Source organism: Hypanus sabinus, chromosome 19 (assembly GCF_030144855.1).
Source record: "Hypanus sabinus isolate sHypSab1 chromosome 19, sHypSab1.hap1, whole genome shotgun sequence".
In the NCBI taxonomy this organism is placed as follows: Eukaryota; Metazoa; Chordata; class Chondrichthyes; order Myliobatiformes; family Dasyatidae; genus Hypanus; species Hypanus sabinus.
The window spans coordinates 54,914,846-54,941,303 of NC_082724.1; the positions used below are offsets into that span (position 1 = coordinate 54,914,846).

Genomic DNA, 26,458 nt, shown 5'->3' on the forward strand with positions numbered 1-26,458 from the left:
GAGCGTTGTTCCAAATAAGCAACTGCCCTGATTAACCAATGGCCCAATTAACTGGAATCCACTGTAATGGTGAAATTTGTTGTAACTCTGCAGCAATATTGTGCAATACATAAAATAGTATATTTTTCATATATATCATAAACTTTATACATGATAAAAATATTTACAAGAATAAATCATGCAATTCCTTTGCATTCTTACATTAATAGTCAATACTTCGGTGCTAGTGCTTTCAGCCACTCACATGCCACTCTGTTGGTTCATCTTTACCCACCCTTGTTGAGGGGTACACTCCCCGCCACCCAACCCCTCCCATTCCCACAGGAGAAGAACCCTAGACCATGGTCTTTCCCCACCGGGCCCTTGCAGTGGCTGCACCAGGTTTCAGTGTGTTCCTCAGCACGTACTCCTGCAGCCGAGAATGCGCCAGTTGACAGCATTCTCCCACGGAAATCTCCACGTGCTGGTAGACTACCAAGTTTCGGGCCGACCAAAGAGCGTCTTTCACCGAGTTGATGATCTGCCAGCAGCACCGGGTGTTGGTCTCAGTGTGCGTCCCCGGAAACAGTCCGTAGATCAGAGAGTCCTCAGTTATGCAGCTGCTGGGGATGAATCGTGACATTGTCCATCCTCCTCCACGAACCCACAGTGTGCAAAGAGATGGACCACTGACTCCTCCTCACTGTCGTCCTCACATGGGCAGCAGGGTGTGGAGACGACGTTCAGGGCGTACATGAGGGATCTGACTGGGAGGGCCTACAATTATTTTAACGAGGTTTACACCTAACAAGATAACAGCAAATTAGAGAATCTGTTTCTGGATTGTGTACCTGGACCATTTGTGATGGCTACAATCATGTTTGGAGCGAAGATTGTGTTTATTCAAGAGACCTGCTGATTGAGCTATGGAAACTGATGTTACTGCCCAGAGTGTGGCCAGAAGGAATACTGGGAGTGCAGTGTTTTGTGTTTAACCAAGACCTGGCCACACACACATTTTCTGGACCATTGTGCTACCATAGCCGGCTTCAAGGTATTATTATTCTGTACTTTATCATTAGTTAAGTTTGAACACTGCTAAGTGGCTTTTTAAATGTTGCTGCTGTAAACAGACAGACAGACATACTTTATTGATACCGAGGGAAGCTATACTATCCCACTTGGGATCAATAGAGTATTTATTACTAATTCAATTCAGCATTGGGATTGAGAGGTTACCGGTGGGAAGGTATTTTATGAGAGGAAGCCGCCTTCACCTGGTTGTCCTTGAGTTCAGCAATGTCCCCCACTATCAAGCTCTCCATGAACTTCACTCGATCCTTCCCAGTCACCTTGCTCTGAAACACAGAACATGTATACACAAGATGCCAAAAACACTTCCAAGTATGTCAGTTATAAGAAAATTATATTTTTAACACACACAGGTGGGATATACATCATTTTCCTGTACCTTTATCTTGTCCATTCACTGGAAATGAAAAGGCAAAAAAAGTGGACATAACACAAAACATTATCACATAGGTATTTATTTTACTTACTTAAATGAGGATGTGGATTTGACCCCACAAAAGGACAATGATGCCTCAGTTCCTCCATAATCCCCAAAGTAATCAAGGAAACTCTACTCCCATCTCCACTAGCCAATAGCCCTTTGGTTGGGCATTCCACCCAAGCTCACAGTTACGCCCCTGAAGTATGTAAGCACCTCAGTGTAAACTTGCCCCTGTAATTTACCATCAAAGAAAACAAATTTATTTTCTGATAATACTCATGAAAATCATTTTAGGATATTTTATTATAACATTAAAGGCACTGGATTAAGCCAAGTTATTACTTGTGTGGCTGGAAGTTTCTTCCACATTCCTTCAGCAAACTAATTCCAGAGTTTCCTCTATTCCCCATTTTTAATTTTCACTTACCAGCCTATTACTTCCCCTAGGTCCTCTCCTCTCCTATCGGATTCTTTCTTTTCCAGCCCTCAACTTTTCTTACCCACCTGGCTTCAACTATCACCTAGCTAGCCTCTTTCCCTTCCTCCACCTTTTTTCATTTAGGCATCTTCCCCCTTCCTTTGCCCCGAAACTTTGACCGTTTATTCATTTTTATAGATGCTGCCTAACCTGCCAAGTTCTACCAGCACTTTGTGTGTGTGTTGGGCTTTGGATTTCCAGCATCTGCAGACTTTCTTGTGTTCATAAAATCATTTTCGTTGGACATTCATCTGTCTTGTGTATAGCTTTTCCATTGATTGAAATGTCCTTCTTAGTACTTACTGTGAATGCCCACAAGAAAATGAATCTCGGGGTTGTATGGTGACATATAAGTACAGTTGAATTCCGAAGTTTACATACACCTTAGCCAAGTACATTTAAACTCAGTTTTTCCACAATTATTGACATTTAATCCTAGAAAGAATTCCCTGTCTTAGGTCAGTTAGGATCTCTACTTTATTTTAAGAATGTGAAATGTCAGAATAATAGTAGAGAGAATGATTTATTTCAGTTTTTATTTCTTTCATCACATTCCCTGTGGATTAGAAGTTTACATGCACTTTGTTAGTATTTGGTAGCATTGCCTTTAAATTGTTTAACTTGGGTCAAACATTTTGGTTAGCCTTCCACAAGCTTCTCACAATAAGTTGCTGGAATTTTGTTCCATTCCTCCAGACAGAACTGGTGTAACTGAGTCAGGTTTGTAGGCCTCCTTGCTCACACACGTTTTTTCAGTTCTGCCCACAAATTTTCTATTATAGTGGTCGCCAACCAGTTGATTGTGATCGACCGGTCAATCTTTGAGACTTCCCCAGTAGATCCCGAGAAAAGTGAAAAATAAATACACAAACACATTATGCCTGATAAACCTTTTGATGCAAATATGTAGTAACTTCTACTTTGAAAAAGGACCACTCAACAACTTCACGCCCAAAAGGAACAACTTTATCTAGGATGGTAAAACGATATTTGCATACAGAAAGTTTCACTGATGCTCTCCGGGCAGAAAAGACCAGAAAGAAAACCCCGCAACCCCGGAAACAATCTCTCTTTACAAACAGTTTCCGTAGCGGGAGTATTGTTATATTACCATGATCCTAATTGGTATTAACTTATCTTTATAATGCTCACATTACACTTCTCCCCCTTTAAATTCAAACATTCCCCAAATGTACAAGAAATGGGACACAAAAAACAGTGGCGTCATTAGTTTGCTTACCCATGAAACTTATACTAGTGTCTCAGTAAGTTCACCAGTACCAGGAAAGTGGAGGAGCTGAAATCGGGGTTGAAGGCCAAGCAAACGTGCTGCTCAGAGGATGTGGATCAACAAGTGTTAAATGACGTCACTCTGTGACTGTTTTTCACGACAGTTGGATGAATCCCTGGATGTAAGGCAAACAGCTCAGCTTGCTGTATTTGTCAGAATGGCTTTCCAGGATTTTACAACAAAGGAGGACTTCCTCACTCTTTTGCACTTAAAGGAGAGAACGAGAGGTGAGGATATTTACAATGAGTTTTTTAAAAAATGTCTGTGAAAATGACATCCCTATTTATAAACTAGTGGCAATTACTACTGGTGGAGCCCCAGCAATGCACAGTGTGCATGATGGTTTTATAACACTGTGCCATAATGACCTGACTTCCTGGATTATAACTGTGTGATTCATCAGCAGGCCTTGGCTGGGAAGGTCGTGGTCTTTTCTCATGTAATGACTCTGGTGGTCAAACTGATATACTTGATTCGAGCAAAGGCACTTCAGCACCGCTTATTCAAGGCGTTATTGGATGAGCTTGATGCTGCTATGGCCTGTTTGATATGCTAGTTGCCGTGTTTTAACCATATAACATATAACAAACACAGCACGGAAACAAGCCATCTTGGCCCTCCTAGTCCGTGCCGAACCCTTAATCTCACCTAGTCCCACCTACCCGCACTCAGCCCATAACCCTCCACTCCTTTCCTGTCCATATACCTATCCAATTTTACCTTAAATGACACAACTGAACTTGCCTCTACTACTTCTACAGGAAGCTCATTCCACACAGCTATCATTCTTTGAGTAAAGAAATACCCCCTCGTGTTTCCCTTAAACTTCTGCCCCCTAACTCTCAAATCATGTCCTCTAGTTTGAATCTCCCCTACTCTCAATGGAAACAGCCTGTTCACGTCAACTCTATCTATCCCTCTCAAAATTTTAAATACCTCGATCAAATCCCCCCTCAACCTTCTACGCTCCAATGAATAGAGACCTAACTTGTTCAACCTTTCTCTGTAACTTAATTGCTGAAACCCAGGTAACATCCTAGTAAATCGTCTCTGCACTCTCTCTAATTTATTGATATCTTTCCTATAATTCGGTGACCAGAACTGCACACAATATTCCAAATTTGGCCTTACTAATGCCTTGTACAACTTTAGCATTACATCCCAACTTCTGTACTCAATGCTTTGATTTATAAAGGCCAGCGTTCCAAAAGCCCTCTTCACCACCCTATCTACATGAGACTCCACTTTCAGGGAACTATGCACAGTTATTCCTAGATCTCTCTGTTCCTCTGCATTCCTCAATGCCCTACTATTTACTCTGTATGTTCTATTTGGATTATTCCTGCCAAAATGTAGAACCTCACACTTCTCAGCATTAAACTCCATCTGCCAACGTTCAGCCCATTCTTCTAACCGGCATAAATCTCCCTGCAAGCTTTGAAAATCCACCTCATTATCCACAACACCTCCTACCTTAGTATCATCGGCATACTTACTAATCTAATTTACCACCCCATCATCCAGATCATTTATGTATATTACAAACAACATTGGGCCCAAAACAGATCCCTGAGGCACCCCGCTAGTCACCGGCCTCCAAACCGATAAACAATTATCCACCACTACTCTCTGGCATCTCCCATCTAGCCACTGTTGAATCCATTTTATTACTCCAGCATTAATACCTAACGACTGAACCTTCTTAACTAACATTCCATGTGGAACTTTGTCAAAGGCTTTGCTGAAGTCCATATAGTCTACATCCACTGCCTTACCCTCGTCAACATTCCTCGTAACTTCTTCAAAAAATTCAATAAGGTTTGTCAAACATGACCTTCCACGCACAAATCCATGCTGGCTACTTCTAATCAGATCCCGTCTATCCAGATAATTATAATTATAAATACTATCTCTATATTTTCTTGGCTGAATTAATTTGAAAGTTTGACAAAAGCATTTTATGTAATTAAAATACAGCTAGCCCAAATAAAGGGCCTCAAGTTGGAAATCTGAGCTGTTTTTTCTCTAAATGATTTAGTAGGTCGATCTTGCCTTTCACTAAGGCCAAGATAGGGAATCTTGGGCTTAAAAAGTTTGGTGACCACTATTCTATCAGATTGAGGTCAGAATGTTGTGATGGCCACTCCAATACCTTGACTTTGTTGTCCTTAAGCAATTTGCCACAACTTTGGAGGTATGCTTGGGGTCACTGTCCATTTGGAAGACCCATTTGCAATCGAGCTTTAACTTCCTGGCTGATGTCTTGAGATGTTGCTTCGATATAGCCACATAATTTTCCTTCCTCATGATGCCATCTATTTTGTGAAGTGCACCAGTCCCTCCTACTTCACTGTTGGGATGGTGTTCTTCAGCTTGCAAGCCTCACCCTTTTTCATCCAAACATAACGATGGTCATTATGGCCAAACAGTTCAATTTTTGTTTCATCAGACCAGAGCACATTTCTTCAAAAAGTAAGACCTTTGTCCCCACGTGCAATTGCAAACTGTAGTCTGGCTTTTTTATGGCGGTTTTGGAGCAGTGGCTTCTTCCTTGCTGAGCAGCCTTTCAGGTTATGTTGATATAGGACTCATTTTACTGTGGATATAGATACTTGTCTACTTGTTTCCTCCAGCATCTTCCTTCACAAGGTCCTTTGCTGTTGTTCTGGGATTGATTTGCACTTTTCACACCAAAGTACATTCATCTCTAGGAGACAGAATGCGTCTCCTTCCTGAGCAGTATGACGGCTGTGTGGTCCCATGGTGTTTATACTTGCGTATTATTGTTTGTACAGATGAACGTGGTACCTTCAGGCGTTCGGAAATTGCTCCCAAAAATAAACCAGACTTGTGGATGTCCACAATTTTTCCTGAGGTCTTGGCTGATTTCTTTTGCTTTTGTTTGTAAATTTCTGACCCACTGGAATTGTGATATAGTCAATTAAAAGTGAAATAACCTGTCTGTAAACAATTGTTGGAAAAATTACCCATGTCATGCACAAAGTAGACGTCCTCAACATCTTGCCAAAACTATAGTTTGCTAATATGAAATCTGTGGAGTGGTTAAACAATGAATTTTAATGACTTCACCCTAAGTGTTAGTAAACTTCTGACTTCAACTGTACTTTACTAATAAATTAACTTTGAAGTTTTTATTCTTTTCCAAACCTGATAATCTGTGAGATGCTAATCATCACTGCTTCCCAGAACTGCAACTTGGTAACTGATTCCACTGAGGATAGTTTTGTAGTAATTGTAAAACTTTACTGAATGCTCACAAATTCTTCTCCTTCTCTGCCACTCATTAATAGGACATACGATGCCGTTTTTAAAAAAAAAGTATTCCATCCATCATCATCACAACCTATCCACTATTTTCAAAAACACTAGAGATTCTGCAGATGCTAGAAATCCAGACTAACCCACAAACAAAAAGTTAGAGGAAGCATTCTTCAGGTCGTTTATGGGACTGGGTCCAAAATATCCTCACTACCTCACCTGAAAACTGGAAATCTAAAATAAAAATAGAAAATGCTGGAAACACACAGGTAAAGCAGCATCTGTGGAAAAATAAACTATTCACTCTCTCGTTCCAGTTGCCAATCACTTTCTCAATTCCACTCCAAGCTACTGGAGTTCTATTCTGTTCCTATATAACCCACCGTGTGGAGCAGCATGTCAATCATTGAACCCTACAGCGCAGAAACAGGCCCTTTCAGCCCATCTAGTTCATGCTGATCTACTAATCTGCCTAGTCCCATTGACATGCTTCCAAAAGGAGGCTCTTATGTTTCACAGCCTTCAACAAAATACAGAACTTAAAACAGCACAACACAGGAACAACACGGCCCATGTCTGTACTGACCACAATGTCAACTTAAACTGCACATCTGTCTGCAGGTGGTTTGTATCCCTCCGCTCCTGGCCTGTTCATGTGTTTGTTTAAATCCCTTCTTTACAATGTGGCCTAGCTAATTTAACACAGTTGCAACATGACTTTGCAACTTTTATACGCAATGCCCTGACCAATGAAGGCAAGCAGCCGTACATTTTCTATAGCAGCTTTCGGTAGTTCACTTCTATGTATCAGAAGTGGACAGGTCTGTTGCAAGGTTAGTAATTCAGTAATAGTAATTCAGTTTTAGCTTTCTTTTCAAATGTTATATGACATAAAAATACATTGGAGCAGAATTAGGCTGTTGGGCCCATGAAGTCTGCTCCACATTTTTTTCTGACTTATTTTCCTACTCAACCCCATTCTCCTGCCTTCTGCCCATAACCTTCAATGCCCTTACTAATCAAAAACCTATCAGCCTCAGCTTTAAATATATTCAATGACCTGGCCACAGATTCATCACACTCTGGCTAAAGAAATTCCTCCTCAACTCTGTTCCAAAGGGATATACTTGTAATCTGAGGCTGTGCCCTCTCCCACTACGAGAAACCTCTCTCTACATCCACTCTATCTAGGCCTTTCAATACTCAATAGGTTTCAACAAAGTGCAGGCATCAAGGAGAAAGAAACTGGACATGCCATGTGTTTCCAAAAATTTGTTTATTCCTCAGTACCTTGTTTGTCACTCTGTCCACAGAGGTCAGTATCACCAATAAGTCTTAAAAGTTCTGAATCAATGAGGTAGGGAGCTGCTTGATACACCAGGTATGACATCCAGACTCAGGTCTTACCTGCAGCATGTGAGAAACATCGAATAGCGAGCAGTGTTGGCGGGTGTGCAAGTGTGAACTAATATGACTGTCCTTGTACTGCACAGGCATACTCCAACCTGCAAACTCCACCATCCGTGCACCTTCACTTTGATGGAACTCAAATAGTGCTGTCTTCTTCAGAGATTCCTGAGTAGAGACACACACACACAAAGAGGTTCATGAACGGAAGCTCAAGGACATTGTTACTGAAGAATCAGAGATGCTTTCCCCTCTTCCTACTAAAACACAATACCAGTTCCCTGTTCCTGATGGGCAGCTCTCTCACCCTCTAGTGGTCGCCAACCCATCGATCGCAATCGACTGGTCGATCTTTGAGACTTTCCCAGCAGATCCAAAGAAAAATAAATACACAAATACTGTTGAGAGATTGTTTCCAGGTTGCAGGGTTTTAGTTCCGTTTTTTCTGCCCAGTGCGCATGCGTGTAACTAATTGATTTTGAGTCGATCTTGCCTTTCATTGAGGCCGAGGTAGGGGATCTTGGGCTTAAAAAGATTGATGACCACTACTCTACAAGATTAATACATTTTTGTCCTTCTATGAGTGCTAGGATGGGGACGCAAGAGAGAAATATATATATTCCTCATCTTTGTTTAACATCATCATCCTCATTTTTGTTTAAGCATTTAAAATCATAGAGAACTACAACACAGAAGTAGACCCTTGGGCCCATCTAGTTTGTGCCAAACTATTATTCTGTCTAGTCCCATTGACCTGCACCCAGACCATAGCCCTCCATACCCCTCCCATCAATGTAGTTTCCAAACTTTTCTTAATTGTTGAACTCGAACCTATATCCATCAATTTCATTAGCATCTCATCCCATACTCACCACTCCCTAAGTGAACAAGATCCCCCTCATGTTCCCCTTACACACTTCATCTTTCACCCTTAACCCATAAGCTCTAGTTCTAGTCTCACCCAACCTCACTTGGAAAAAGCCAGCTTCCATTTACCCTATCTATACTCCTCAATTTCGTAGACTTCTATCAAATCTCACCCCCCCCCCCCATTCTCCTACACTCTAGGGAATAAAGGCCTAACCTTTTCAACCTTTCCCTATAACTCCGGTGTAGCACAGATACACCTTTGCATATTAGGTATAGAATCGAAATGTAGACATCAAAGAAGAAGAAACCAAAGAGGTACAAGCAACTTTCACATGGTCTCCACTCTGTATCTAGAGGGTGCCTGGCACTAATTGTACACAAGATTGATATCTCAACCCTTGATAAATCTTCCCTTTGTTATGGGCAATGACAAGGGTAAACAGGTCTATCTGCAGGAAAAGGTTCAAATTTATCTGCAGCTTTCAAAAGGTGGATTGGTAATCACATCAAAGAGGAAAGATTTCAGTATGGCAGAATAGGATGTTTGGACTACGTACACAACGCTGGAAGAACTCAGCAGGTCAGGCAGCATCCGTGAGAAAAGAGTAGCCAACGTTTCTGGCCGAGACCCTTCATCAGGAATAAGGGGGGAAGAAAGGGCCGAAGCCCAGTAATAGAGATAGGGGAGGGAGTAGGGCCTAGAGGCACCAGGTGGAAAACCAACCAGAGGAAAGATTAAGGGGGGAGGGGGAGGGGATAAGCATGAAAGAACTGTAGAGATAAAGAAGCAGAAAGTTGAAAGGGGAGAGAGGCAGAGAGGGACCTGGGATAGGGGAAGGGGGAGGGAGAGGGAATTACTGGAAATTGGAGAATTCAATGTTCATACCACCAGGCTGGAGGCTACCCAGACGGTAGATGAGGTGTTGCTCCTCCAACCTGAGTTTAGCCTCATCATGGCAGTAGACGAGGCCATGTATGGACATATCTACCGTTTGTAGATGGGAATGAGAGGCAGAGTTGAAGTGGGTGGCAACCAGGAGGTCCTGTCTATTGTGACGGATCACAGGTGCTCGATGAAGTGGTCCCCCAATCTGCGTCGGGTCTTGCCGATGTAGAGGAGACCGCACCAGGAGCACCGGATGTAATAGACAACTTCAGCAGACTCGCAGGTGAAGTGTTGCCTCACCTGGAAGGACTGTCTGGGGCCCGGAATGGTGGTAAGGGGGGAGGTATGGGGACAGGTTTAGCATTTGCGCTTACAGGGATAAGTGCCAGGTGGGAGTTCTGTGGGGAGGGACGTGTGGACCAGGTAGTCACGGAGGGAACGAACCCTGCAAAAAGCTGAGAGGGGTAGGGAGGGAAAGATGTGCTTGGTGGTGGGGTCCTGTTGAAGGTGGTGGAAGTTGCGGAGGATAATATGCTGGATCCAGAGGCTGGTGGGGTGGTAGGTGAGGACAAGGGGAACCCTGTCCCTGTTGTGGTGATGGGAGGATGGGTTAAGGGCTGAAGTGCGGGAAGTGGAGGAGATGCGGGTGAGGGCATCTTTGATGAAGCCAAAAGGGAAACCACGATCCTGAAAGAAAGAGGACATTTGAGAAGTCCTGGAAAGGAAAGCCTCATCCTGGGAGCAGATGCGGCAGAGACGGAGGAACTGGGAATAGGGAATGGCATTTTTGCATTGGGCAGGGTGGGAAGAGGTATAGTCAAGATAGTTATGGGAGTCAGTGGGTTTGTAGAAGATGTCAGTGGATAGTCTGTCTCCAGAGATGGAGACTGAGAGATCAAGAAAGGGGAGAGAAGTGTCCAAGATGGACCAAGTGAATTTAAGGGCTGGGTGAAAGTTAGAGGCAAAGTTGATGAAATTGACAAGCTCAGCAAGGGGGCAGGAAGCAGCACCAATGTAGTCGTCGATGTAGTGGAGGAAAAGTTGGGGAGTGGTGCCAGTATAGATTTGGAGCATAGACTGTTCCACATAACCCACAAAGAGGCAGGTATAGCTGGGGCCCATGCAAGTGCCCATGGCTACACCCTTGATCTGGAGAGAGTGGGAAGAACCAAAGGAGAAGTTATTGAGAGTTAGAACAAGCTCCGCCAACCAGAGGAGTGTGGTGGTTCTGGGGAACTGGTGGGGTCTGTTATCCAAAAAGTAGCGGAGGGCTTTGAGGCCTTCTTGATGTGGATGGAGGTGTATAAGGATTGAACATCCATGGTAAAAATGAAGCAGTCAGGGGCAGGGAATTGGAAGTTATTGAAGAAGTGAAGGGCATGGGATGTATCCTGGATGTAGGTGGGGAGAGACTGAACTATGGGGGATAAAATGGAGTCCAGGTAGGCAGACACAAGTTCGGTGGGGCAGGAGCAGGCTGAAATTATGGGTGTGCCGGGACAGTCAGGCGTGGATCTTGGGGAAGAGGTAAAACCAAGCTGTGCGGGGTGTGGGAATTATGAGTTTTTTGGCTGAGGGAGGAAGGTGTCCGGAGTTGATGAGGGTGGAGATGGTGCAGGAGACAGTGGATTGATGTTTTTTGGTGGGGTAAGTACGAGGAGGTGTCGGAGAGCTGCCGTTTGGCCTCACTAAGGTAGAGGTCTGTCCGCCAGACTACTACGGCATCACCTTTGTCTGCAGGTTTGATGGTGAGGTTGGGGTTAGTGCGGAGAGAGTGGAGGGCAGTGCGTTCAGAGGGAGTGAGGTTAGAATAGGAGAGAGGAGTGGTGAAGTTGAGCCCAGCGAGGATGTTTGGACATTTCCTTCAAAGAGTCAAAAACACAAATGGCCAAATATTTTCATTCTGGGCTGTAAATTCTGTTATCTTTAATATAAACAGCATACATAAAATACCCCTGCAAAGGTATTCTGTCTGTTTGCACACAACGTCTGGGCTTTCCTGGATCTGCTAATACCATTCAGGAGAAATGGAGCAAGAGTGGAGTCCATCTCAAGAAAATCCATTCTAAATATTCTAACAACTGTAAACTCACATAACCATGAAGAAGAGAGAATGGGATCTCTAAATGTCTTCAATCCCTTAAACAAGATTCCTGATTCCAAAGGAATATTTCTTCCTAATATTCCTAATATTATAAAGCATGGTTATGTTGAACAGCTGAGAGCTTATGAATGAAGTGACACTGTCATTGACAAATTACAAAAATAATCTAGTATTTTGTTTTTTTTAAGATGGTGAAAGGTTGCAAGGTGTTGGTGTTCAGAAGGATCTGGACATCCTTATGTGAACCATTGAAAGCTAATATGTTCAGCAAACAGTTAAAAAGGCAAAGATAATTTGAGTATAGATGTCTTGTTTTAGTTATATAGGGCCCCAATGCAGCTTCAGTCTTTTACCATTTAAAAATCTCAATGATTAAAGTGTTGAACTTGATAACTAATCTCCCTCACTTACAAAGTGTTATGATGGCTCAGCACTGCAACCCCTGATAAACAGATTGCTTTACAACACTGCATTAACCAAAGGACGCAACTGTAACCCAGTGAGAATTGTGGGTAGCCCTCCAGATTCCAAAGGTCAGTCTTGTCCCGTTCCAGAGGCATAAGCACAAAATCTTGAATGCTGAGGGAAATAATAAACTGAAGCCGCCTGCCTCTGAATTTTAAAACTCCAAGAATTTTACCTTAGGGCCCTGGTAATAGTTTTTTCCACATTTAACATCAGTACACCTTACCCAATCATTCTCATGTTTGTGCTCCTGCAAATTTGCTGCCAAATTTTCAATATTTATGCACCAATTATTCAGTTAAATAAGAACAAGAGTAGGCCATAAATGCCTGCAGGAAACTAATCTTGAGGTAGTACATGGTTCTACTGTACTTTCAGCTCCATATTGAATCAGATTAATGGCTGGGCTGAACTGATCTTGGTCTCCTCTCACTCGCCTGCCTAATTAACACAATCTTTGTAACCCCTGTGTGATCCCAGTATAAGCCTTCAATGTACTTGAATACAGTACTGAGCCTCATGTTTTTGGGGTGGAGAACTTAAAGATTCACTAACTGCTGGGCAAATAAAGTGTTTCTGTCTGTCCTGAATGGTAAACGCTTCGGTTTGAGGCCATGATCCCAGTCAGGTAAAGCATCAGCTGTACATCTGCTCAGTTAAACTCTGGAGTAAATTTGTAAAAGCCAGTTAGTTTCTCCTCATACAGCAACCCCACTAAACTAGGAAGCAATCTGATAATCCTTCTGTAAAATCCCAATATTTCATATGTAGTTGCACTGGGATCCTATATAAATAAAACGAGGCAGCTAAATGAACTCTCAAATCCTCTTTGCCTTTCTAGCTGCTCGCACATGAACTTTAAGTGGTGTACACAAGGATGTCCGGTTCCTACTGAACACCAACATCGTTCACCATTTAAAAACAAATATTCTGACTACTTTATTTTTAAACCAAGTGGACAACCACATTCATGAGGAAATCTGCAGATGCTGGAAATTCAAACAACACACACAAAATGCTGGTGCAACACAGCAGGTCAGGCAGCATCTATAAAGAAAAGCGCTGTCGATGTTTCGGGCCGAGACCCTTCGTCAGGACAACCACATTCTTCCATATTACATTTTATCTATGATATATTTGCTTATTCACTTACCTATGAATCCCGTGATCTTTTCACTTTCTCACAGACAAGACTGCTACCCAGTTTTATATCAACAATTTGGATATATCATACTTGATCACACATCCAAAATGGGGAATAGCTGCGATCTGGAATCATTTCCTGTAATTCTATGTTCTAAAAACTTGGGCATCATGTTACAGCTGTACAAGACATTGCAAAGACCACATTTGGAGTACTGGGTGCAGTTCTGAATACTATGTTTGAGGAAGAATCTGATTAAAGAGGGTGCAGAAAAGATTCAGAAGAACGTTGCCTGAAATGGAGGTATTAGATTGCAAAGATAAGTTGGATAGACTGGGCTTTTTCTCCCCCACAGATTGAAGGAGACCTTAAGGAGGTTTAAAGTGAGGGCATAAAGTGAGGGTATAGATAAAGTGAATGGGCAGAGTCTTTTTCCCAAGTGCGGAAATCTAATCCAGAGGTATAGGTTTAAGGTGCGAGGGAAAACGTTTAAAGGGGACCTCAGGGGCAAGTTTTTTTTTAAACTTCACAGCGCATGGTGGGTATATGGAACACACTGTCAGAGGAAGCTGTAGAAGTGGGTATAATCATAAAATGGATAGGAAAGGTTTAGAGGGATATTGGCCAAATGCAGGCCTATGGGGCTGGCTCAAGTGGAAACTTCGGTCAGCATGGACAGGCTGGGCTGAACAGCCTGTTTACATGTCACATAACTCTATAATACTCCACTTGCCACAGGTTCTCAACCAAAAATTTGCCTGGATATTTGTACCAATCTTCAGTCCCTGAGAGTACAGTACACTCAATATTGTGCATTTGTGATTGTTTCATGAGGCAACTTATGATCTGAAGATTAGAGTCAGAGTAAATCAGCTTGGAAGCATGCCCTATAGGCCACATCTTTCAAGCCTATCAAGCTCAAACCCTGTGCCCACATAACGCTCTAAACTTCTCCTATCCAAATACCTTTTAAGAATTACTGTTGCACCTAGCTCAACTACTTCCTCAGGCAACTCAATCCACAAACACACCACCCTCTGAGAGAAGTTGTCTCTCAAGTTCCTTTTAAATCTCCCCCACCCCCCATGCCATTTAGTTTTGGTTCCTCTTCCCAGTGCATTCATCCTATCTACACCCCTAATGATATTATGCACCAACACTCAATCGCCTACGTTACTAGGAATGAAGTCTCAGCCTACCCACCCTTTCGGTAACTCAGTCCCTCACATTCTGACAGCACTTCTTTGCACCCTTTCCAGTTTAATGTTATTTTTCCTACAATAGGGTGACCAAAACTATCCACAAATCACCAAGTGCAGTTTTATGAACATCTTCTACAACCGCAACATAACCTCCGAACTCCTGTACACAAAGCTTTGACTGCGAAAGCAGCATGCAAGATACTTTCTTCACCACACTCTGTACCTCTGATGCCACTTACAATGAGCTACACATGTACTCCTCAATCCCGTTGTTTTACAACACTCACCAGGGCCCAGACCCCACCAAATCCTTCTTCTCCACATAGCTTTTAAATTTGTTGTTGTACCTATTTCAACCATTTCCCAGGCAGTTTGTTCCACATCTGCACTGCCCTCTTTGTGAAGAAGGCACCCTCAGGCCTCTAATGTATTAACAAAAATAATTTTTCCATGACTAAAATGATCCCATTTCTGTCTAACAAAGGCATGAAGTTTTCCAGTTTATTCACGTGTATGTTTTACCATTCTAAAACACAGGCGTAAGCAGCTCTTAACTACAATTATTACCTCACCTTTCACTTTATTTAATATTGAGACCCATATTGATAAGGTTTCATAAACTGAACAGACAGGGAGAGTTAACTACTGTAAATGATTAAAGATCCATGGCTGATAGCGAGAGAAACTTACTGTGTGGTAGATATCACTTTCTGACTGTAGTACAGAGGAATCCTGCACTTCCAAAAATAAAAGGATCCTCTTTTGAAAATACATTTACATGAATTTCACATGAAGGGGCTTTCTCACCCACCATCATTTGCTAACTCACTGACTACAGCCAAACATACACAGATCTCGTGTGAGCTACACACACACACACTGCTGGAGGAACTCAGCAGGTCAGGCAGCCTCTATGGAGAACAAACAGTCAATATTTCAGGCCAACCCTTCATCAGAACTGGACATGCAACTCCGCTCCATCTGCCAAAAGCAGAACTTCCCAGCCACAATGAGGCCACCCTCAGGGTGTAGGAGCAACACCTTGTATTCCATCTAGGTAGCCTCCAATCTGATGGCATGAATATTGACTTCTCTTTCTGGTAAAAAAAATCTATTCCCCTCCCCTCTTCTTCTATTCCTCACACTGGCTTCTTAACTCTTCTCACCTGCCTATCACCTCCCTGGGTCCCCTCCTCCTTCTATTTCTCCTTAGAGTCCACTCTCCTATCAGATTTGTTCATCTTTAGCCTTTATCTTTCCCACTACCTGGCTTCACCTACCACCTTCTGGCTATCCTCCTTCACCTATCCTCACCTTTTAATTCTGCCACTTCCCCATTCCTTTCCAGTCCTGAAAAATGTTGACTGTTTGTTCATTTCCATGGACACTGCCTGTCCTGCTAAGTTCCTCCAGCATTTTGTGTATGTTGCTTTGGACATGAAGCCAGATTGACAGGAAGGAATACAAAGTGACAGGTGATGGGGAAGGTGGGTGAGTGGGGGAGAGCAGATGAGTTGAGAAGCAGGGAGGTGATAGGTCAAAGAGGTGAAGGGCTGAAGAAGGAATCGGATAGGTTAAGGGTAGACCATGGGAGAAGTGAAGGGGGGTGGGGACCAAAGGGAGGTGGGGAGCAGAGAAGGGGTAAGAGGGAGCAAGAATGGGGAATGGAAAAAGAGAGAAGGGCCAAGAGGGAGAAACTACTAGAGCTTAGAGAAATTAATGTCATGCCATCAAGTTAGGGAAAGTTTAATCCTCACATGATTGTGAGAGGACATGAAATAGAATCAACTGACTCCAAAAATAGTAAGAGCTGTAATATCTGTCTGTAAATTTTCCCTTACAAAGGGAAGTACACCATTGTTGCAGTCCCTCCATCTCATGTATCTTCATTACTTGATGTCAGGGTAAGGAATATGCACACTTTCAATCAGGTATGATCAAAATAAACTACTTTTCCAGGCCTGGTATGGAGTTATAATCACCTCTACCTAATCAAACTAATGTATTGCCCATTGACAATAGCTGATCATACACATGGTCAATCCAACCATGTCTGCTTCCCACAACACTTGAAAGGGAGGGAATGAGTAGGATTAGATTTAAAAACCCCAAGATATTCCAGAATTATTTGCTTCACTAGTTCTAGTAATGGTAGTGTGGAAGTTGAAACAAAGCAAGGGTTAAGATGATATCCGGGCAAGGATATGATGTGCAGCCACTCCAAGTAAGAAACATCTTTGAAGAGCTTAGCTTCCCTTTGTGCAGCATGGGGCTGGAGCCATCTGCCATACAGGATGGCAGGTTTCTAGGGTGACACTTGCTATTGGTCAATTACTTTACTAATTCTTAAGTATTAGTGGTGTTTTATGTGGAGATTCTATTGGCTATTAATACCCCTATTACTGTGGTGTGTGTTTGATCATCAAATAAGGAATTTGACATCCATAAGGTAACCAACTGGTCAATATCTGTATCCAACTAGTGAACCTCTGTATAAAAATTGCATGTCTTTGTTCAAGTTTCGGAACAGTTTGGTGATGAGGCCATGCTGTTCTTGTGCAGAAGTAAATGAAGTGTGATTGAGGAACAAGAGGAAGTTGTGAGAGTCCAGTTGATCAGTGACAACAGTTCAATCTTAGCTTAAGGTGCAAGTTTGCTTTATTATTTTTAGTTAATTCTCATTAGGGACACTGGTATTGCTCCTGATGTGTTCTCATGTCTCAAAAGGTTGTGGTGTTCAACAGGATATACACCAGAGTTCATGCAACAAGGGTAATACAGGGCATTCCCAGGTAATGAATGAGCTGTTTCATCAATGTCCTTAAGTCAATTTTATCAGAAAACACACAAAGATTACTTGATTCAGTACCCATATTTCCACAGCACTGCAATGAATGGAAGTGACAGCTTGTGACATTTATACGAAGAAAAAAGTTTTGAATTTATGATTGGAGCTCACTCATAGGTAGAAATGTTCCTAAATTGGGTATTCTTAACCTGGAGACAGCCTGTAGAAGGATCATGGGGAAACTTTAAACCTAACATAGGGTGAGAAGGCCTCACTTACAAAGAGTGTAAAGAAAACATTCACGAAAGATTTCTTGATCAAAAAAAGGAACATGCTACTTTTGAAAGGGTATATGTTTTACAAATAGTCAAGAATGTTTGAGGTACGTAACTGGGAAAATGTACAAGGCAGACCTGTGGATGAAACTTAGATTTTTCAAAATTATTTGATAAAGTAGAAAATTAAAACTTCATTAAAACTTATACAGTTTGAAGTTTGGTTAACAGGAAACAGAAATAATTAAGTTACTTTTGGGCTGGTCTCACCTATTCTCAATTGATCCAGATTGAAGTATTGAATGCAAAGTGTCCAAAGTTGTTTATTGTATACATATGCCGTGGGGTTGGAGGTGGGGCTCAACGAATCAAAGGAACATTGTCAGATTTCTAATTTTCAAGTTGTAAATGTATAACTTGGAAGTTTATCATAGGTACTTACTTCCAGAGGAGAAAAGGTCTTTTCATTTAAAATACAATGTATGATACAAGGTGTGCTGGTCTTTGCATTTTGGGGCATAACCTATGGAAAGCCAACATTCAGGGGGTGCAAGCACAAATGAGGCAATTGTATAACAGCATATATTATAGAAATATTATTTATCAGTGTTAATGGCCTCAAATAAGAGATCTCCTTCCTGCCTCAGAAAATATGAAAATACATTAGACTGTCCTGAAATAAGGGGACTTCCTAGAAGAAAAAAAAATTAAGTAGACCAAATACTACTCAGAGTTTTCAACTGACAGGTGATTGTACTGAAGAAAACTCTTCAACAGCTTGCCAATACAGTGGATGATTCCTCTGGCTACACAGTCTAGAACCAGTATTACAGATAAAGAGTTGGCCAAACAGGACTGTGATGTGGAGAAATATATCCACCCAAAAGGCTGAGAGCCTTTGAAATTCTGTATTGCAGATGGCTGTGGATATTTCCGTTGTTAGGTATAGGAAACAAACGTTAATCAAATTAAGAGATAAATGAAGGAGAGCAGAGGAACATGAATTTAGAACAACCTTTAACCAATTAGATACAGAAGGCATGAAGAAGGAAATTTCTTGCTTTGGTTCATTTACATTATTATCACACACACATCATTCAAAGGATGCTGATTTTCTTCATTGAAGAATATTACTGAAGTAGCTGGACATTTAAGGCAGCCCAACAATTTTGTGAACACTTTGTAAAACAAAAACATGATTCAAATTCAAGAATGACATCTGAATCCGTCCTTGTTCTTAGTGCAGTAATAAAGCACTGTACAAAAGTACTCAGTCAGGTTATAAGACAAAGGAGAGGGCAGAATTGGCCTATTCAGCTCATTGTTTGCTCCACCATTCCACCATGGCTGATTTATTACCTCCCTCAAACCTATTCTCCTGCCCTGTTCCCATAAATTGGATGACTTCACTAACCAAAAACCCATATACCCAATGACTCGACCTTCACAATTGTCTGTGGCAATGAATTCTACAGATTCATCACCCTCTGGCAAAAAATCATCCCTCCTCATCTCAGTTGTAAAGGGACATACGTTCTTGCATTCTGAGGCTGTGCCTCTGATCCTAGATGTCCGTAAACAGACCAGCCAACATTTAGTGAATTTTATGAACATTTTATGAACATAGGCCCATGGACCTTCACACTGCTCAGGGCTACTAATTACAGCAAAGGAGTTTATTAGGCTCAATGTTCCCCATGCCAAGTTTACAGCTTATTGCCAAAAGAGCAAAATTGTAAAGTTTCACGCAGCAGAGCATCTACACCAAAGACGGCAACCTCGTGCTTAACAAGTCAAAATCACAGCCTTCCACCTGGATCAATGTGGATAAAGTTCCAATGCTTACCACTAACCACACACTGTTCAAAAAGTTCCTGACATTCCCCCGATGCCTTAATTGGTCACAAAGAAATAGAAAGGATTAAGAGTGAATGGTTGACCAAGCTAATGAGGAATAGAAATAGATGTGGATCTGCACAACTTGACATCTTGGACAACACCTGTCATTATCACTGCAAGTTGCCAATGAACAAAAAATACTTTAATAAAAATTCCCATTGATCTGAATTTGGGAATGACAGGATTGGATGGTTCGTGTCACAGTTGATAAGCAAGGAAATTCTACACAAGTACTAAAAGATATATTATTCAGATAGCAAGTTATCTAGCAAAACAATATCTAATCTCCTCCATTTTATAACATTGCAGTTAACAAAGCTGCACAGTAATCAATGTTTCTGGTATAATAAATAAGAACAAAGCTCAAGTACCATGGACTTGTTCCTTGTCGTTTTCTTGCACTGATTGTGTTTTCCAGATTGTTTTGCCCTCCCATCACTGTCTTGTATAATTTATATTGTGTTTTCTGCACCTACATAGCCGTGATACTTCTGCAAGTTTTTCATTGTACCTGTATCCATATATCATACACATGATAATAACCCCAACTTGAGATTACTATTTCATAAGGGTAGAAACAAAATTAGGCAATTCAGCTCATTGAATCTGCTCCACCGCTCCATCATGGCTGATTTATTATCCCTCTCAAACCATTTTCCTGCCTTCGCCTCACAATATATTACTAATCTAGAACGTATCAACCTCTGCCTTAAGTATTCCCAGTGCCTAGGTCAATGAATTCCACCACCCTCTGGCTAAATAAGTTTCTCCTCATCTCTGTTCTAAAAGGACAACCTTCTATTTCGAGGCTGTACCCTCTGGTCCTAGACTCTCCGTCTATAGGAAACATCCTCTCCACATTCTCTCTATCTAGGCCTTTCAATATTCAATGCCTCAATGAGATCCCCCTCTTTCTTTTAAACTCCAGCGAGTAGGGGCTCATAGCCACTACACGCTCCTTCAGAAATTAACCCTTTCATTTCCGGGATCATCCTCATGAACCTCCTCTGGACCTTGCTCACTGCTCCTTCACCTTTGTTAACTGAGGGCAAGAGTGCAGTATTGCTTCCTCTCATTTAAAACACCATTTTTGCATATAGGTTCAACGTTTTAATATTTTGCATTTCTTCAAAGATGAAGTTACATTCAAAGGCAGGGGACATTATAAATGAAAAGTTTTAATCACCCGCTTACCTCCGTCTCCAAGCCTCACTCTGTCAATTTACTGAATCTTGCACTATCAATAGCTAGGCAATGCGTGGGCCCATGAGTCAGAAAACATGTTAATCCGGTTACAACTTCCCAATACAATAACAACCCTTAAAAGATAATGTTATGCCTTTGAACTGATAATGCACATCAAAAAATCTCATTTTACTCCCCACAACAGTGAACGCAGTTCTAACTTCCTGAACACGAAATATTCCCTATTAAGCATGACCCCAGGAGTTGTACAATACTCCCTCCTACTTTGACAACACCCGTGTTAACTAATGCAATACCTTTACCCCACCATACCGAATCCTGCCAATTGCTCCCAGCCCAGAAACCTCAGGCCCCAGATTCACTCATTACCGTTCCGCCATGGCTGTAGCTCCGACACAGACGGAGCGCGAACCTCAGCCGAGCTCTGACTCCCAACATAGTCCCTACTCCGAGAACAAGTAGTGTATCAACACTCGCTCTCCCCACTGCCGTGTCTTCAACAAACTGAGCGTGTATTCACTCAGCTGATGAGTCATCTGGTCATTGTAGTCCCGACCTTTCGGGATTCCGCTCTCCGACCCACAAAAACTACAAGTCCCATAACGCACTTCGAACAAGCTCATTAAAGCACTAACCTTGCAGTTTCTAGACGTTCAGGTGATCTGGAGAATAGTTTCAAAGGAAAGTTATTTACCATCACTTTCTCATCTCAAAGTTCAAAGTAAGTTTATTATCAAAATAAATATGCAGTGTTCATTTTCTGGCGGACATTCACAGGAAATAAAAAAAACAACAAAAAAACAAACAAAATAATAATAATAATAAATAAATAAGCAATAAATATTGAAAACACGAGATGAAGAATCATTGAAAGTGAGTCCATCAGTTGAGGAAACATTTCAGTGTTGCAGTGTGAAGTTATTCCCTCTGGTTCAAAAGCCTGATGGTTGAGGGATAATAACTTTTCCTGAACCTGGTGGTGTGGATCCTGAGGCTCCTGTAACTCCTTCCTGATGGCAACACCAAGAAGCAAGCATGGTGGGGATATCTGAGGATGGATGCTACTTTTCTGCGACAGCACTCCATGTAAATGCGCTCAATGGTACGGAGGTTTTACCTGTGATGGACTGATATCGAAAGATAGATTATATGCAGGCACAAGTATAAACTTTTATCAAACTTCTATAGATGCACAATGGAGAATATTGTGACTGGTTGAATCATGGTTTGGAAACACCGATGCCCAGGAATGGAAATGTCTACAGACAGTGGTGAATATTGCCAAGTCCATCACTGACAAAGCCCTCTCCTCCTACTGAGCACATTTACATGAAACACTGTCACAGGAGAGCACATCCATTAAGAAGGGACCCCAGCATCTAGACTTCTTGCTACTACCATCAGGTAGGAGGAACAGGAGCCTTAGGTCCCAAACCACCAGGTTCAGGAACAGTTATTACCCTACAACCATCAGGCTCCTGAACGACATGAATAACTTCACTCACCACAGTTGTGAACAGATTTCACAATCTATAGGCTCACTTTCAAGGATTCAACAACTTATGTTCTCAGTATTTATATTTTATTTGCACAATTTATCTTATTTTACACATTGGTTGTCAGTCTTTGTTTCTGTATAGATTTTTGTAAATTCTATAGTATTTATTTTTCTGTAAAGGCTGCAAGAAGATAAATCTCAAGGTAGTATATGGTAAGATATAGAGTACGTACTTTGATAATTAACTTTACTTTGACTTTGAGGTGTTGGAAACTCAGCAGGTGAGGTAACATCTGTAGAAAGAGAAGAAGAGTAGTTCAATGCAGAGGTCCATCTTAACATTTTGCCTCCACAAATGCTGTTTGACCAGCTGAGTTCTTTTGGCAGTTTTGTTTTGTTATAGATTCTACAGTTTCTTGAGTCTCAACTGTTTCTAATTCGAAACTCCAAACCTTAGCCAAGATACACTGGAATATTCTTCCAAGATTTGGTCACTAAGCACATCCCTGTAATGGCATTAACATTATATGTATATAGGGTGTGTATGTATATATATATATACACACACACACACTTTTAATATCTGAGAATAATTGGGGACATTGATTCTGCACTTGGCATTATCCTCAAGGAGCTGAATGTGACCTGCCTTCCCAAAGAACTGTCTCCTGGTAAAGTTACATCAGGTTTTCCAAGATTTAGACTCAATCATGATGAAATAACAATACACTTCAAAATTGAGATGGTTATGTTATATTAAATTGTATAAAACATTGGATAAATGTCTGGAGGGTCAAAATAACAATTTAGCTCTTTCTGATACTGTAGCATGTGAAGTTTGTTAAATGTCTGTAGAATGTTTGTTAGTAGTACCTGGATTCTTTATTATTCTCTGGCACCATTAACATGGGGATGTCTGTTAACCACTAAATGCCTTTTAGTTACTTTGAGAGCTAGGTTGATGGATTTTTTCTTTGTGTCTGCATTCAACTTTATTGTTTATGTGTATAGACATTAATGTTCTTTTGCAAGTCAAAAGGAATGCTGTGTGCTACAAAATTAGGGGGAGTGACCATTACCATGTCTAAATGATTTATGAGGGTATGCTGAACACTGTGTTAATGGACATAAGATGTACTTGAAAAAACAGAGGCTGTGTTGAGACAAAAGATCAAGGAGTTCGTCTGTTTCTGGGTCACTCTACCCTGCGAAGCTTGTGAATATATTGCGCTGCCTTTTCTGATTTAATTGGACTTCACCAAGGGCCAGATCGTGATCGGTGCCTGTGACCAAGGGGTGGTTTCACGAGCAACTCTGAATTCAGAGCTCCCTCAACAGCAGCAACAATCAAGTGGTGACTAAGAATTGTGAGCCCTGAAATCTTTGTGACTTACTACATAATATTTTGTGTGTTTTATTTGTGCATTCTATTTATATGATAATAAATTAGGCTTAAGTTACTTTGCTGTGCTTCTACACCTATTACCACATCTCCTGGACTCTCAAATTGTTGGGACTGATTAATCCAGCCCGTATCAGTGTTATGAAACTTGATGGTGTCTGCATGCATCTGCTGAACTTCTTCTGGATGGGAGGTTGCAGAACTGGGGACTGACATCATGAGTTCATCCAGCTTGTTGTGAGTGTAACACATCCTTAAATATCTTCATTTAACTTTTGTTTCTACCTCCTAATTAGTTTTCTTACTGCATTTCAAACCTAACTTTGTCTCTTTCCTGCCTTGTTAGCTTACTATCCCCCGTAAAACTAGTTTAAACCCTCTCCAAAAGTATTCACACACTATGTGAGAATATTGGTCCTGGTTTCTTCTACCTAGCCCAGAAACGGTTCTTAAGTATCAGAGCTAAACCACTCCCACCTTGCATCAGACAAGGCACATATTCAAAATTGACCTGAAATATCGACTGTTTATTCCCTTCCATAGGTGCTGCCTGATCTGCTGAACTCCTCCAGCATTTTGTGTGTGTCGCTCTGGATTTCCAACCATCTGCAGAATCTTTTGTGTATATGCTTTTCTGCTCCACAGCTCTCAGTAGTTTCTGGCAGTTATGTGCAGAGCAGTTGCCATACCTATGATACATCCAGTTAGGATGCTGTTAATCATGCATTAATAAAAATTACCGAAGGTCAAAGGGGATATGCCAAATCTCTTTAGACTCCTGAGCAAGTAGAGGTATTGATAAGTTTTCTTGGTCATGGCATCAAACATGGATGGACCAGGACAAGCTATTGGCAATGTTTACTCCTAGGAACTTGAAACTCTTGACCCTCTTGACCTCAGCACCCTTGATGTAAACTGTATTGATGTAAACAGTGACGTATGTGCACTGCCCCATCCTGAAGTCAATGACTAGCTCTTCTGTTTTGCTGATACTAAGAAAAGGGTTATGGTCATGACACCACATCACTATGCTCTTTATCTCCTTTATGTACTCTGACTCATCATGATTTGAGACACAGCCAATTATAGTGTTACCATCTGCAAGCTTGAAGGTGGAGTTAAAACAGAATCTGGCTACGCAGTCATGCGTGTACAGGGAGTAGAGCTGGGGCCTGAAGAAGTAGCCTGTGGGGTACCGGTGTTCAAAATCAGAATCAGGTTTAATATCACCATCGTATGTCGTGGAATTTGTCATTATGCAGCAATACATAATACAATATAGTGTGTGTGTGTGTGTGTTAGATTGAATAAGTAGTGCAAGCAGAGTAGTGAGGTGGTGTTCATGAGTTCAATGTCCATTCAGAAATCCAAAGGCAGAAACAAAGAAACTATTCCTGAATCGTTGTGTGTGTACCTTCAGGCTCCTGTACCTCCTCCTTGAAGGTGATAATGAGTAGAAGTCATGTCCTGGGATGAAGGATTCTTAATGATGAATGCCACCTTTTTGAGGCGTCACACCTTGAAGATGTCCTGGCTGCTGGGGAGGCTAGTACCATAATGGAGCTAACTGAATTTACAACTTTCTGCAGCTTGTTTCAATCCAGTGCAGTGCACCCCCCCCCCACCACCACCATAACAGATGGTGATGCAGCCAGTTAAAATACTCTCTATGGTATATCCATAGAAATTTACAAGTGACTTTGGTGACATGCCAAATTTCCTCAAACTCTTAATGAAACATATTCACTGTTGTGCTTTCTTTGTAAAAGCATTGATATGTTGGGCCCAGGATAAATCTTCAGATATGTTGACACCCAGGAAGTTGAAATTACTCACTCTTTCAACTTCTGATCCCTCTATGAGGATTGGTGTATGTTCCCTCATCTTACCCTTTCTGAAGTCCACAATCAATTCTTTAGTCTTACTGCTGCTGAGTGTAAAGTTGTTGCTGTGACACCACTCAGCTAGCTGATATAGCTCACTCCTGTACGCCTTCTGGTCACCACTGAAATTCTGCCAACAATAGGGGTGTCATCAGCAAACTTATAGATAGCATTTGAGCTGTGTCTAGCCACACAGTCATGAGAGAGTAGAGCAGTGTACTAAGCACACACTCCTGAGGTACACCAATGTTGAGAGTAATTATGGCAGAGATGTTGCTGCCTGTCCTTACTGATTGCAAGCCTGTTGGTCAGAAAGCCGAGGATCCAGTAGCAAAGGGAGGAGCTGAGTCCCAGATTGACGAGAATGGAGATTAATGAGCTTGGAATTATAGTAGTGAATTTGGAGCTGTGGTGAATAAACAATAGTCTAACATAAATGTCTTTTTCTCTCCAGAGGTGCCAGATCTGGGGCCAGGGAGATGGCATCTACCACAGTCAGTCTTGGTGACCAACAAATTGTAGTGAGTTGAGGTTGTCTGGGAGACTGGAGTTAATGCATGCCATAACCAGCCTCTCAAAGTACTGTATGAAGGTGGAAGTTAGGGCTATTAGACAGTTGTCATTACCTTGTTTTTCCTAGGTGTCCAGTCAAGATGAGCTGCAATGGGATGGCTTAGACTGAGCTGTTTATTAGGTTTGTTGCAATTGCTTTGGGGAAAGTGTGGAAAGTTAGGGGTCAGCTTAGAGTTTAAGTATCAGGGATGAGGAAGAATAAAGAATTGGGAGCGGTAGTTTGTGCTTAGAGTCCGAGTTGGAACACTCTACAATCAAAGGTCAGTGATCTAAGGGTTGGACCAACAGGTGCTGAGGAGATCCATGATCCGCCAGT

The 26,458-nt window shown here is 41.7% G+C and overlaps 1 protein-coding gene across 2 annotated transcripts in view; it reads right to left on the reverse strand.

The window, feature by feature from the left end:
- The window catches only part of amt (aminomethyltransferase), a 59,486-nt gene extending 38,122 nt beyond the window's left edge, over nucleotides 1-21,364 (reverse strand). The window contains exons 1-3 of one of the 2 annotated variants that reach the window (XM_059944437.1): nucleotides 21,156-21,364; nucleotides 7,948-8,115; nucleotides 1,257-1,337 (exon numbers count right to left, since the gene is read on the reverse strand). In XM_059944437.1, the coding sequence (XP_059800420.1) occupies nucleotides 1,257-1,337; nucleotides 7,948-8,115; nucleotides 21,156-21,224 (318 nt within the window). In that variant the 5' untranslated portion in view covers nucleotides 21,225-21,364. The remainder of the gene's footprint in view (nucleotides 1-1,256; nucleotides 1,338-7,947; nucleotides 8,116-21,155) is intronic. The other variant, XM_059944438.1, reaches the window with a different exon arrangement.
- Between the last annotated feature and the right edge of the window lie 5,094 nt (nucleotides 21,365-26,458).